General features: G+C 37.3%; 1 protein-coding gene across 1 annotated transcript in view; it reads right to left on the reverse strand.

Annotated features, from left to right (window-relative positions):
• SPATA1 (spermatogenesis associated 1) overlaps positions 1-13,562 on the reverse strand; it is a 55,543-nt gene that overhangs the window by 27,576 nt on the left and 14,405 nt on the right. Inside the window, 2 exon segments of the mRNA XM_068966563.1 lie at positions 8,887-9,118; positions 9,211-9,264. Coding sequence (XP_068822664.1) covers positions 8,887-9,118; positions 9,211-9,264 — 286 coding nt within the window.

Here is a 13,562-nt window from a genome sequence, read left to right on the forward strand (position 1 = left end):
TGGAAGAATGATGGAATGAAAGAAATAAGAAAGTGTACTGGCTTGGGGGCAACAACAATCAAAGATTAAACATGATAAAGTTGAGGCATGTCAAAAAATATAGAGATGTGTAGTGCTGTAAAAGAATAAAAGATAACTAATAGAAATGACTATCCATTTTAATATGAAAAAATAAGAAATACATCTTTTCTCCTTCATTAAAGAACCAATGAAATATACTGTGCATATTTTTACCAGTTATATTTTGATAATATCACAATGTTAGAGCTCAGATATTTTGTATTCTCAAGCACCGCTAAAGAGCAATCTGACAATTTTAAGACACTACAACTATCATCAATAAATGATAGTGCACATATGATAAAAAATAAGGAACTTCATCTCACATCACACATAAAAATAAATTCCTGGTATATTAATGAACTAAATGCGAAAAGCTAACCATAAAATATTTGTAATATAATACAGGATTGTATCTCCATGCTCTCAGGGTAGAAAAGGGATTTTTTAAAGGAGACATCTTAATACAGAGCAAGCACTAACCATGAACGAAAATGCTGACAAACTTGACTAAAGAACTACAGCTCCACTTTTGCTGAGGATATAGAAAGACAAAACTGCTCCTACCCCAACAAGGAGAAAAACACAATCTATAGAATAATAACTGGACTCATCAGAGTTTAGTTTATAAGAAATTAGATTCTAATTTTCTCCAAGGAGAAAATAAGATGTTTCATTTTTGGCAGAGCATTGGAGGAAGTAATTGTCATTGTTTGAAGAAGTAAAAAGGAGGCTTCCTTGATGGCCCAGTGGTAAAGAATCCATCTGCCAGTGCAGGAGACATGAGTTTCATCCCTGATCCAGGAGCATCCCTCATACCATGGTGCAACTAAGCCTATGCATCACAGCTATTGAACCTGTCTGTGCTCTACAGCCTGTGCTCCACAACAAGAGAAGCCACCGCAATGAGAAACCCACACACCACTAGAGAGTAGCCCCTGCTTGCCATAACTGGAGAAAAGTCCACAGAGCAATGAAGACCTAGCATGGCCAAAAATAAATAAATATTAAGAAAAAAATAAAGGAAGAAGTAAAAAACAAAAGAGATAAAATTTTAAGGAATTCTAAAGGCTAATATGGGCTACCAAGATAGGAATTTCTAGGATCCCCAGACACAAAAGGTAGTCAATATTCATAGCAAGGTCCTTTCCATGTACCTGTATCACACACTCATAAGAAAGACTGGGGGTAGGGCAGGAGACCCAAAAGAGTCATCTGTGACACACAGGTATGAATGTGTGTGAATAAGAAACCCTATCTTTCTTAACACTCTTTTCTCACAAAAAGCAAGAGCCTTAAGCCAATGGGAAAGGAGCACAAAACTCTCCCATCACAGGGAATGGACAAAAATCCACTGGCTCTGGAGGAAGAATACTTGCAAAAGCCATATACCCTAGAGGAAAAAATAGGTAACTCCTCTTCCACCAATTTCAGCCTTGTAAATTTTTATTACTGAGGAGGGTATAGGAAATCTTCCCACCCCTAGTCTTAGATAAAGCCTAAAGGAAGAATAGAAGCAAAAGCTGGCAGGGCCATCTTGAGCCCAGGATCACAAACATACAAAGCATTGGTTTACTACTACTAGGTTAGGGGAAAGAAATTCTCTGCTAAATTTAAAAGAGTCATTTCCCCCTTTTAAAAATTTCTTTAAAAGACAATACACAGTAAGAGCAAAAACAATAAAAATGTATTATGGAGTTTGTAACATACATAGGGGTAAGATGTATAACAACAATAGCACAAAAGATTTGAGGGAGGGAATAGACGTATATTACTGTAAGCTTCTTATGCTATATATGAAGTTGTATATAATTGAAAGTATACTTCAAATTTAAGTGTATATAATGTATATGCTAGAGACACTTCTTAAAGATACAGACAGCAAATATTTCAGGCTAGTAGACCATGGTCTTTGTCACAACTGCTCAACTCTATCATTGCAGTGCAAAAACAGTCATTGACAATATGTAAATGAAAGGGCATGGCTGTGTTCAAGTAAAAGTTTATTTATTAAAAAAATAAGCCATAGGGCATGGATTTAAATTTTAAAAAGAAAGGTGTTTTCTGACCATCAACCTACAGTAACCACTAAATGCTTTTTAAAATGAGAAATAACTAATGAGCCAATGGTGGAGAAAAATTGAATAAAATAAAACTACTCAATCAAAAAAAAAAACCCAAGGAAGAAACAGAAAACAGATGAGACAAATAGAAAATAAATAATAAAATGGTACATTTAAAACCAACCACATCAGTAAATACATTAAATGTAAATGGTCTAAACATGCCTAATATTAATAAAAGGCATAGATGGTCAAACTGGATTAAAAAGTAAGGTATAAATATATGTTGTTTACAGGAAACCCATTTTGAATATAAAGTCAGATAAAAGTGAAATAGAAAAAGATATACCATCAAAAAATTAATCAAAAGAAAGCTAGAATGATTATATTAATATCTGACTAAGTGAATTTCAAATTGAAGACCATTACCAGCAACATTACATATAACATAGAAGTCAAGTTTTTTCAAGAAAACAACAATCTTAAATTGTGCACACATCTCATAACAGAGCTTCAAAATGCACAAAACAGAGCTGAAAATGTCAACACTCATCTCTATAATTGTTAAAACAGCTGACAAAATTTAAGAATTCCTTTCCTCAAAAGAATATAAAGAGAATAAAAAGATAAGCCACAAACTAAAATCTAGAGTGAATTACATAGAAATATACACACATGCATACACATACACACATACAAATGCTGGAAAAATATCTGTACATATTGTCACCCTGCTTATAATAACTTACATGCAAAGTACATCATGAGAAAATGCTGGGCTGGATGAAGCACAAGCTGGAACCAAGATTGCCAGGGGAAATATCAATAACCTCAGATATGCAGATGACACCACCTTTATGGCTGAAAGCAAAGAGGAACTAAAGAGCCTCTTGATGAAAGTGAAAGAGGAGAGTGAAAAAGCTGGCTTAAAACTCAACATTCAGAAAACTAAGATCATGGCATCTGGTCCCATCACTTCATGGCAAATAGATGGGGAAACAATGGAAACAGTGACAGACTTTATTTTGGGGGGCTCCAAAATCACTGCAGATGGTGACTGCAGCCTTGAAATTAAAAGATGCTTGCTCCTTGGAAGAAAAGCTATGACCAATCTAGAGGGCATATTAAAAAGCACAGACATTACTTTGCCAACAAAGATCCATCTAGTCAAAGCTATGGTTTTTCCAGTTGTCATATATGGATGTGAGAGTTGGACCATAAAGAAAGCTGAGTGCCAAAGAATTGATGCTTTTGAACTGTGGTGCTGAAGAAGACTCTTGAGAGTCCCTTACACTGCAAGGAGATCAAACCAGTCAATCCTAAAGGAAATCAGTCCTGAATATTCATTGGAAGGACTGATGCTGAAGCCGAAAAACTCCAATACTTTGGTTGCCTGATGCAAAGAACTGACTCATTAGAAAAGACGCTGATGCCGGGAAATACTGAAGGCAGGAGAAGGGGATGACAGAGGATAAGATGGTTGGATGACATCTCTGACTTAATGGACATGAGTTTGAGTAGGCTGTGGGTGATGGTGAAGGACAGAGAGGCCTGATAAGCTACAGTCCATGGAGTTGTAAAGAGCCAGATATGACTGAGCGACTGACTGAACAACAACGACAAAATGAGTCAATATTTAAGAGAACATAAAATAGGCAAAACGCTTGAATGAAGACAAATCCAAACGGCCATGAAAAATATGAAGAAATGTTTAAGCAAAGAGAATGACTAGAAAAGAGAAATAAATAATTTGGAATTATAAATTCTGTGTAAGGGTTTAATAGCAGATAAAGTGAAAGAGGAGAGTGAAAAAGTTGGCTTAAAGCTCAACATTCAGAAAATGAAGATCATGGCATCCGGTCCCATCACTTCATGGGAAATAGATGGGGAAACAGTGGAAACAGTGTCAGACTTTATTTTTTCGGGCTCCAAAATCACTGTAGATGGTGAGTGCAACCTTGAAATTAAAAGACGCTTACTCCTTGGAAGAAAAGTTATGACCAACCTAGATAGCATATTGAAAAGCAGAGACATTACTTTGCCAAATAAGGTCCGTCTAGTCAAGGCTATGGTTTTTCCAGTGGTCATGGATGGATATGAGAGTTGGACTGTGAAGAAGGCTGAGTGCTGTAGAATTGATGCTTTTGAACTGTGGTGTTGGAGAAGACTTTTGAGAGTCCCTTGGACTGCAAGGAGATCCAACCAGTCCATTCTGAAGGAGATCAGCCCTGGGATTTCTTTGGAAGGAACGATGCTAAAGCTGAAACTGCAGTACTTTGGCCACCTCATGCGAAGAGTTGACTCACTGGAAAAGACTCTGATGCTGGGAGGGATTGGGGGCAGGAGGAGAAGGGGACGACAGAGGATGAGATGGCTGGATGGCATCACGGACTCGATGGACGTGAGTCTGAGTGAACTCCGGGAGATGGTGATGGACAGGGAGGCCTGGCGTGCTGCGATTCATGGGGTCGCAAAGTGTTGGACACGACTGAGCGACTGAACTGAACTGAACTAAAAAGAGAATTGGTAAGGTAGATTTGGAAGAAAGAGGTGAACAAATTATCCAGAATGTAGTCTGACAGTAAGATTATGGTTCAATGGGAACTTTTTGATACAACTTTTAGAAACAACTTTTTGTTATTGGGTACAGTCACTTTGGAAAACACATGGAAATTATTTAGTAAAGTTGAACGTGTACATACAATGCTAATTCTAGGTATACTTTTTTGAGATCCTTTTGCACATATGCATTTAGGACTCATGTACAAGAATGTACAAAATAGCATATTTATAATAGCCCCAAATTGGAAACCAATTGTCTGTCAGCAGAATAGGTAAATAAATCATGATATGATCATATAAGAAAATATTATACAACAGTAAAAAGAAATGAAATAGTATTATACATGACAACATTGTTGAATCTTTCAGTTATAATGTCAAGTAAAAGAAAAAAGTTTCAATATGATTATAAATAAAATTCAAAAGAGACAAAACTAAATTATTATTAAGGAATACATATTGAGGTTGTAATAAAACTATAAAAAAAGTAAGAAAATAATTATCTCAAAAAATCAAGTAGGACTTCCCTGGTGGTCACTGGTTTGGAATCCACCAGCCAATGCAGGGGACATGGGCTCGATCCCTGGTCTGGGAAGATTCACATTCCACGAGGCATCCAAGCCTGTGCACCACAGCTACTAAAGCCCACACACCCTAGAGCCAGTGCTCTGCAACAAGAGAAGCCACCACAATAAGAAGACCGTGCACTGTGACTAGAGAGTAACCCCTGCTGACTGCAACTAGAGAAAGCCCGCATACAGCAACAGACTCAGCACTGCAAAAAATACGTAATTTTAAAAAAATCAGAGTACTCTTTTTATTGGGGAAGGAGGAATATTGACCAGAAAGAGGCACACAAGGTTGGAAAGCTCTTTTAAGAAGCATAGTGAAATATGCCAGTCAGAGAAAGACAAATACTATATGTTATCATTTATACATCCCTGGTGGCTCAGACGGTAAAGCGTCTGCATGCAGTGTGGGAGACCTGGGTTCGATCCCTGGGTTGGGAAGATCCCCTGGAGAAGGAAATGGCAACCCACTCCAGTACTCTTGCCTGGAAAATTCCATGGACTGAGAGGCTCTTCAGAGCCTGGTAGGCTACAGTCCATGGGGTCGCAAAGAGTCGGACACGACTGAGCAACTTCACTTCACTCACTATACATAGAATCTAAAACATAGATGAATATAAGAATAACAAACAAACAAAACACATTCCCTGAGAAACAGCCATTAAACTTCTAAAAAGATAATAGGATAAATGCATGTATTTAGAATGCATAAATTTAGAATTTATTTAGAATAAATGCATTGTATTTAGAAAAATGTTGCTTATAGCACCATTCATAATAGTAAGAATATTAAATCAAGGTTATATAAACAAACATACCACAAGAGAATTCTATAATGATGTAGATCTATATTTATTGGCATGAAATGTCTGTGACATTTTCTAAAAGAAGAGGATTTAAAAGAGTTTGTATGTGTCCTCATTTTTCAAAACTTAAAAAATATTTATATGAACTAAAAAAAAAAATTACAGGAATATACACCAAAATACTAACAGATACTAATAGCTATGGGCTTCCCTTGTGGCTCAGCTTGTAAAGAAACTGCCTGCAGTGTGGGAGACCTGGGTTTGATCCCTGGGTGGGAAGATCCCCTGGAGAAGGGAAGGGCTACCCACTCCAGTATTCTGGCTTGGAGAATTCCATGCACTATATATAGTCCATGGGTTGCAAAGAGTCAAACACAACTGAGCAATTTTCACTTTCATTTTACTATAGCTATCTCTGGATGGTGAAACTATTGTTAATCCTTATTTTCTTCTTAATAGTTATTGATGTTTCTAGAACTTTTAAAAATGGGCATACACTAGGCTCTCAGTTAAATTATAGTTAATTTTTTTGATGTGAAGCACCAAGAAATTAACACTATTTAAATGTTACAATTACACAAAATTCATGATTAAATATTCTTAATAAAATAGTTTTTTTGGGTTTTGTACAAGTAGCATAGTTCAGGGACTTGGCCAGTAGCCTAGGGTATAAAATATGATACTACTCATAACTTTATGTAGGGTAATTGCCTACTTCATTAGTTACTTGATCTTGTACTTTTCAAGACTACTGGAATTCCACAATTAACTTTTTTCCCAGGTGTTTTTTCATTTAACCTCTAATTGATACCATGACTGAAAGCCATATATATAACTGCAGGGATATACCTAGATAAAAAAAAATAAGGTAAAGACTCTCACTGATCACATTAAATGTGTGTATGCTCAGTCTTTTCTGATTCTTTTGAGACCCCATGGACTGTAGCCTCAGGCTCCTCTGTCCTTGGGATTTTCCAGGTGAGAATACTAGAGCAGGTTGCCATTTCCTCCTCCAGGGGCCTTCCCAATCCAGGGATAGAACCCGTGTTGCTTGTGTCTCCTGAACTGGCAGGCGATTCTTTATCACTGTGCCACTTGGGAAGCCCATGTTAAATGTACCTAAGGTTAAGCACAAACACACACACACACAAACACACACACACAAGAAGGGGCTAAGTTTGGAATATCACTAGGCATAGTATAAACTTAGAATGCAGAATGCAATAATTGTTATAACTGAAGATGAATAAAAATGCAACTAATTAAGAATAAGTGTATTTTGAAGCTGTAAAGACTGTTGTCATTAATTGAGGGGGGATTCACTTAATTCATATATTTTTAGTATATTTGGTTTTCTATCACAATTTATTTGCTGTATGCAACCAGGTAAAAAAAATCCAACTGACTTATTTCTTTTCTTTTTTTTTTTTTCAGATCATTCAGTCAAACTTTAATAAAACTCAATAACAAAAGAAAACTTCCCAAGATACAATATAAATTCTGTGACTCAGATACAATGGAATGAGAATAGAATTAAGCAATAATGAGAAGCAGTAGAATAAGGAGCAAAGTGAGATAAAAAAAAAAGCAAATAAAATAAGTACAGTAGCAAACTCCATTATAGATCTAACAAATAGAAACAGCAAAAATACAGTAAGGAACTAAACTGAAATCATCTGCATTGAGGAAAGATGATCACAATGAAAGGAGAAGGAATAAAAAACAAAAACTTATCAAAGCATGGGTAGAGACAGCTTACAAATATGAAGGACAAAGAAAATAAAATATAAAATTAATTGATATACCTGAAGTACAGAAGTCAACAAATAAACCTGAAAAAACAAGCACAATTCTGAAGAAAAATTTCCCTGTATAATAGCTTCTTTCAAGCTTCTCTAAGTATGTTCAATGTTGGAAGACAATGGAGCTTCTAAAGATTTCTAAAAAAGGAGACCTGTGATCAAAGAATATTACCCATATTCAGCTAAGTATTTATTTTGGAATTAAGGCAATAGGAAAGCATTTCAAACATGGAAGAATATTCTTAGAGTGTAGTACCAGCTTGGGAGGAGGCAATGGCACCCCACTCCAGTACTCTTGCCTAGAAAATCCCATGGATGGAGGAGCCTGGTAGGCTGCAGTCCATGGGGTCGCTAGGAGTCAGACACAACTGAGCGACTTCACTTTCACTTTTCACTTTCATGCATTGGAGAAGGAAATGGCAATCCACTCAAGTGTTCTTGCCTTGAGAATCCCAGGGACGGGGAAGTCTGGTGGGCTGCCGTCTACGGGGTCGCACAGAGTCAGACACGACTGAAGCGACTTAGCAGCAGTACCAGCTTAATTTATATGTTTATAAGTTTAATTTTGATTTTTTAAAAACCTACCACTTTTTGAGAACTAAATTACCAGTAAGTTGGTATGTGTAATCATACAAAAATTTTTAGTCTTTGAAATACAAATGTCTCCCAATATTAAAGTTATTTTGCTTTGGCCTGATACTGTTTGCCTGGATAAGATACTTCTGAACTTAAAACAATAAAGTTTTATGTAACAATCACTTTCCTTCTCCTTTAGCCTTAACTTTATCTGAAACTATTATAAAAGGTGGTAGACTTTGTGTTGTATTTTGATTTTATTTTAGCATAGTATTTAGATTAGTCTTTCTTTTTTCTTCCAACTCGTACAACTATTTTTAAAAATTCCCAAACTGAATTGGAGCTTTCCTATTATATTGCCTGTATTTGTAAGGCTAGATTTGCCCAGAGTTTGCCTAGACTTGACTATTAAAATGTACTATAACAGCTTCATTCCAGTTGAAATCACCTTCTTCCTGATTCTTGTCAAGAAGTTCTTTCAAAGCATTTTCTAAAAAACTAGGATCTGTTCCAGGTTCTTCCTTTGATAGAGTTATACTAAGTGATCTGTGTATTATCCCATCAGGCTCAGCAACACCATTGTTAGTCTGCTGTTCATCTAAAGAAACTGCTGCTGATGCTGAATAAATATTTCCTAAATGATCCATTATAGGAAGCAAATATAATTCTGGTTGAAGAGCCTAAAACATACAGGAAATTTAAAAATTAGTTTATAGTTTAAAAAGCAGTAAGATAAAAAATTAGCATAAATTTAAAATGTCAAATTACACACATATGGAGGAACAAATGATTTGAGTTTCAGTCCTGATTCTTGCTTTGTCTTCACCTACAAACAAATGAAAAAATAATTAAAGCTTTTGTAGCATTTTCTTTAACCTCACTGTTTTGCAGAAGGCATATTTCTGTGATATAAAATTCACATCAAACAGTTGGCACTAAAGCTGGTAACTAAGCTAGATTCTAGAAAAGGTTAGAATATATCCTACTTCTATTCAGTGTGCTAAACATAATTGAAACTCTATGTTATTTAACAACAGTAATTATGGCTCTCACTTGCATGGACTTACTATGTGCCAGGGCCTATTCTAAATGCTTTACACTTACATATAAAGCTCAGCTAATCCTCACAGTTTCACGTGATAGGCATACATATTGTCTGTATGAGGCACAGATGAGAATGAGGCAAAGAGAGGTTAAATATCTTGCCTAAAATTGTAGAAATAGGAAGTTTCCAAATTGGGACACAAAACCAGGTAATCTAGTTCCAGAATCCAACTTTGTAAACTTTACTTCCTAAATGTTAGACCCATAGAGTTAATTTGTTACTTGTTTATTCATTCAACAATTATGGAGGGCCTACTATGTATCAGGTAGTGTTCTATAGGGGATGGTAAACAATGTGAAGACCCTGCTCTCAGGTAGCTTATATTCTACCTGGAGAGCAGATGTTAAAAATGATTTAAGGTAGTGATATGTGATTTGTGAAAATAAAATGGAGTGATGTAATAGAGAGTAATTCAGAGAAAGAATATCTAAAAATTAGGTGGTCAGGGAAGGCCTTTTTTTAAAAAAAATAAAAACAATAATTGAACTGAGAACTGAATTATGAAAAAAAGAAGCAATCTATTTGAAAATCGGGGGAAGTGATTTCCAGGCAGGTACAAAGATGATGAAAGAGATGTGAGTTTGGCTTCATGTGAGGAGCACAGGAAGATTTTTGTGGCTAAAATGTAGAACCAAGAAGAAAATAGTAGTAGATGAAATCTGAGAGCCAGCCTGTTCCTGAGACTCTTCTTATCTTTGCATAGCCACTGTAAGACTCCTGGTTACAATTCCTGTCTCTGGTTTCTTAAGGCTCTCATCATGTTATCTTCTGCTCAAAAACTACAAAGTTTCAGGGAAAAAAAAATCCAAATGCATTAATCTGGCATTCAAGACCTTCAACAACCTACATTTACAATTGTCTACTATTCCCTTTCACACAATCAATGCTCCAGTAAAAACTGAACCAGTCACTTTTCTGTAGTTGCCTGCTTAGCCACTTCCATGCTCATTCTCCTTTCTCTACTCAGAAAGCTTCTCCCACCCAACATTTTTGCAAGATCAAATATTTATCTGTCAAAATCCAAACTGATGATCATCTCTTTTCTAAAGTTTTCCATTTCACCTCTTCTCTTTCTGGAAGCAGTCTCTTTTTCTTCTAAATATAGAGAATCAGTTCAGTTCAGTTCAGTTGCTCAGTCGTGTCCCACTCTTTGTGACCCCATGGACTGCAGCATGCCAGACCTCCCTGTCCATCACCAACTCCCAGAGTTTACTGAAACTCATGTCCATTGAGTCGGTGATGCCATCCAACCATCTCATCCTCTGTTGTCCCCTTATACTCCCACCTTCAATCTTTCCCAGCTTCAGGGTCTTTTCAGATGAGTCACTTTGCATCAGGTGATCAAAGTGTTGGAGTGTCAGCTGCAGCATCAGTTCTTCCACTGTATATTCAGGACTGATCTGGGGCTTTCATGGTGGCTCAGATGTTACAGCATCTGCCTGAAAAGCAGGAGAGGCCCATATTCGAACCCTGGGTTAGGAAGATCCCCTGGATAAGGAAATGACAACCCACTCCAGTATTCTTGCCTGAAGAATACCATGGACAGAGGACCCTGGTGGGCTAGTCATGGGGTCACAAAGAGTGGGACACAACTGAGTGACTTCACTTTCTTTTTCTTTCTTTCTTTTTTCCTTTAGGATGGACTGGTTGGATCTCTGCAGTCCAAGGCACTCTCAAGAATCTTCTCCAACATCACAGTTCAAAAGCATCAGTTCTTTGGCACTCAGCTTTCTTTATGGTCCAACTCTCACATCCATATATGTCTACTGGAAAAACCATAGTTTTGACTAGATGGACCTTTGTTGGCAAAGTAACGTCTCTGCTTTTTAATATGCTGTCTAGGTAGGTCATAACTTTTCTTTCAAGGAGCAAGTGTCCTTTAATTTCATGGCTGCAGTCACCATCTGCAGTGATTTTGGAACCCCCCCAAAATAAAGCCTGTCACTGTTTCACCATCTATTTGCCATGAAGTGATGGGACCAGATGCCATGATCTTAGTTTCCTGAGTATTGAGTTTTACGCCAACTTTTTTACTCTCCTCTTTCACTTTCATCAAGAGGCTCTTTAGTTCCTCTTTGCTTTCAGCCATAACAGTGGTGTCATCTGTATATCTGAGGTTATTGATATTTCTCCCAGCTTGTGATTTCAGCTTGTGCTTCACCTAGCCCAGCATTTCTCATGATGTACTCTGCTGCTGCTGCTGCTACTAAGTCGCTTCAGTCGTGTCCAACTCTGTGAGACCCCATAGACGGCAGCCTACCAGGCTCCTCTGTCCATGGGATTTTCCAGGCAAGAGTACTACAGTGGTGTGCCATTGCCTTCTCCGGATGTAGTTTGCATATAAGTTAAATAAGCAGGGTGACAATATACAGCCTTGACATACTCCTTTCCCGATTTGGAACCAGTTAGTTGTTCCATGTTCAGTTCTAACTGTTACTTCCACCTGCATATGGATTTCTCAAGGGGCAAGTCAGGTGGTCTGGTATTCCCATCTCTTTAAGAATTTTCCACACTTTGTTGTGATCTACACAGTCAAAGGCTTTGGCATAGTCAATAAAACAGAAGTAGATATTTTTCTGGAACTCTCTTGCTTCTAGAGTTTTGCCAAGAGAACACACTGGTCATAACAAACACCCTCCTCCAACAACACAAGAGAAGACTCTACACATGGACATCACCAGATAGTCAATACTGAAATCAGATTGATTATATTCTTTGCAACCAAAGATGGAGAAGCTCTCTATACAGTCAGCAAAAACAAGACCGGGAGCTGATTGTGGCTCAGATCATGAACTCCTTATTGCCAAATTCAGATTGAAATTGAAGAAAGTAGGGAAAACCACTAGACCATTCAAGTATGACCTAAATCAAATTCCTTATAATTATACAGTGGAAGTGAGAAATAGATTCAAGGGATTAGATCTGATAGACAGCCTGAAGAACTATGGATGGAGGTTCATGACATTATACAGGAGGCAGGGATCAAGACCATCCCCAAGAAAAAGAAATGCAAAAAGGCAAAATGGTTGTCTGAGGAGGCCTTACAAATAGCCGAGAAAAGAAGAAAAGTTAAGGCAAAGGAGAAAAGAAAAGATATACACATCTGGATGCAGAGTTCCAAAGAATAGCAAGGAGAGATAAGAAAGCCTTCTTCAGTGATCAATGCAAATAGAGGAAAACAAAAGAATGGGAAAGACTAGAGATCTCTTCAAGAAAATTAGAGACACCAAGGGAACATTTCATGCAAAGATGAGCACAATAAAGGACAGAAATGGTATGGACCCAACAGAAGCAGAGGATATTAGAAAGAGGTGGCAAGAATACACAGAAGAACTATACAAAAAAGATCTTCACGGCCCAGATAATCACAATGGTGTGATCACTCACCTAGAGCCAGACATCCTGGAATGCAAAGTCAAGTGGGCCTTAGGAAGCATCACTATGAACAAAGCTAGTGGAGGTGATGGAATTCCAGTTGAGATCTTTCAAATCCTAAAAGATGATGCTGTGAAAGTGCTGCCCTCAATATGCCAGCAAATTTGGAAAACTCAGCAGTGGCCATAGGACTGGGAAAGGTCAGATTCATTCCAATCCCAAAGAAAGGCAATGCCACAGGTTGCTCAAACTACCTCACAATTGCATTCATCTGAGACACTAGCAAAATAATGCTCAAAATTCTCCAAGCCAGGCCTTAATAGTATGTGAACCGTGAACTTCCAGATGTTCAAGCTGGATTTAGAAAAGGCAGAGGAACCAGAGATCAAATTGTCAACAAATTGTAATCATCGAAATATACAGAATATGCTGTTTTAATTATTTGTGTATTTTGTCTTCACCACTACACTGAATATTCTTTTTATTATTATTATTTTTTTTACTTTACAATATTGTATTGGTTTTGCCATACATCAACATGAATCCACATTGGTGTACATGTGTTCCCACTCCTGAACGTCCCTCCCACCACCCTCCCCATACCATCCCTCTGAGTCATCCCAGTGCACCAGCCCCAAGCATCC

This window comes from Capricornis sumatraensis, chromosome 2 (assembly GCF_032405125.1).
Source record: "Capricornis sumatraensis isolate serow.1 chromosome 2, serow.2, whole genome shotgun sequence".
NCBI classification, from domain to species: Eukaryota; Metazoa; Chordata; class Mammalia; order Artiodactyla; family Bovidae; genus Capricornis; species Capricornis sumatraensis.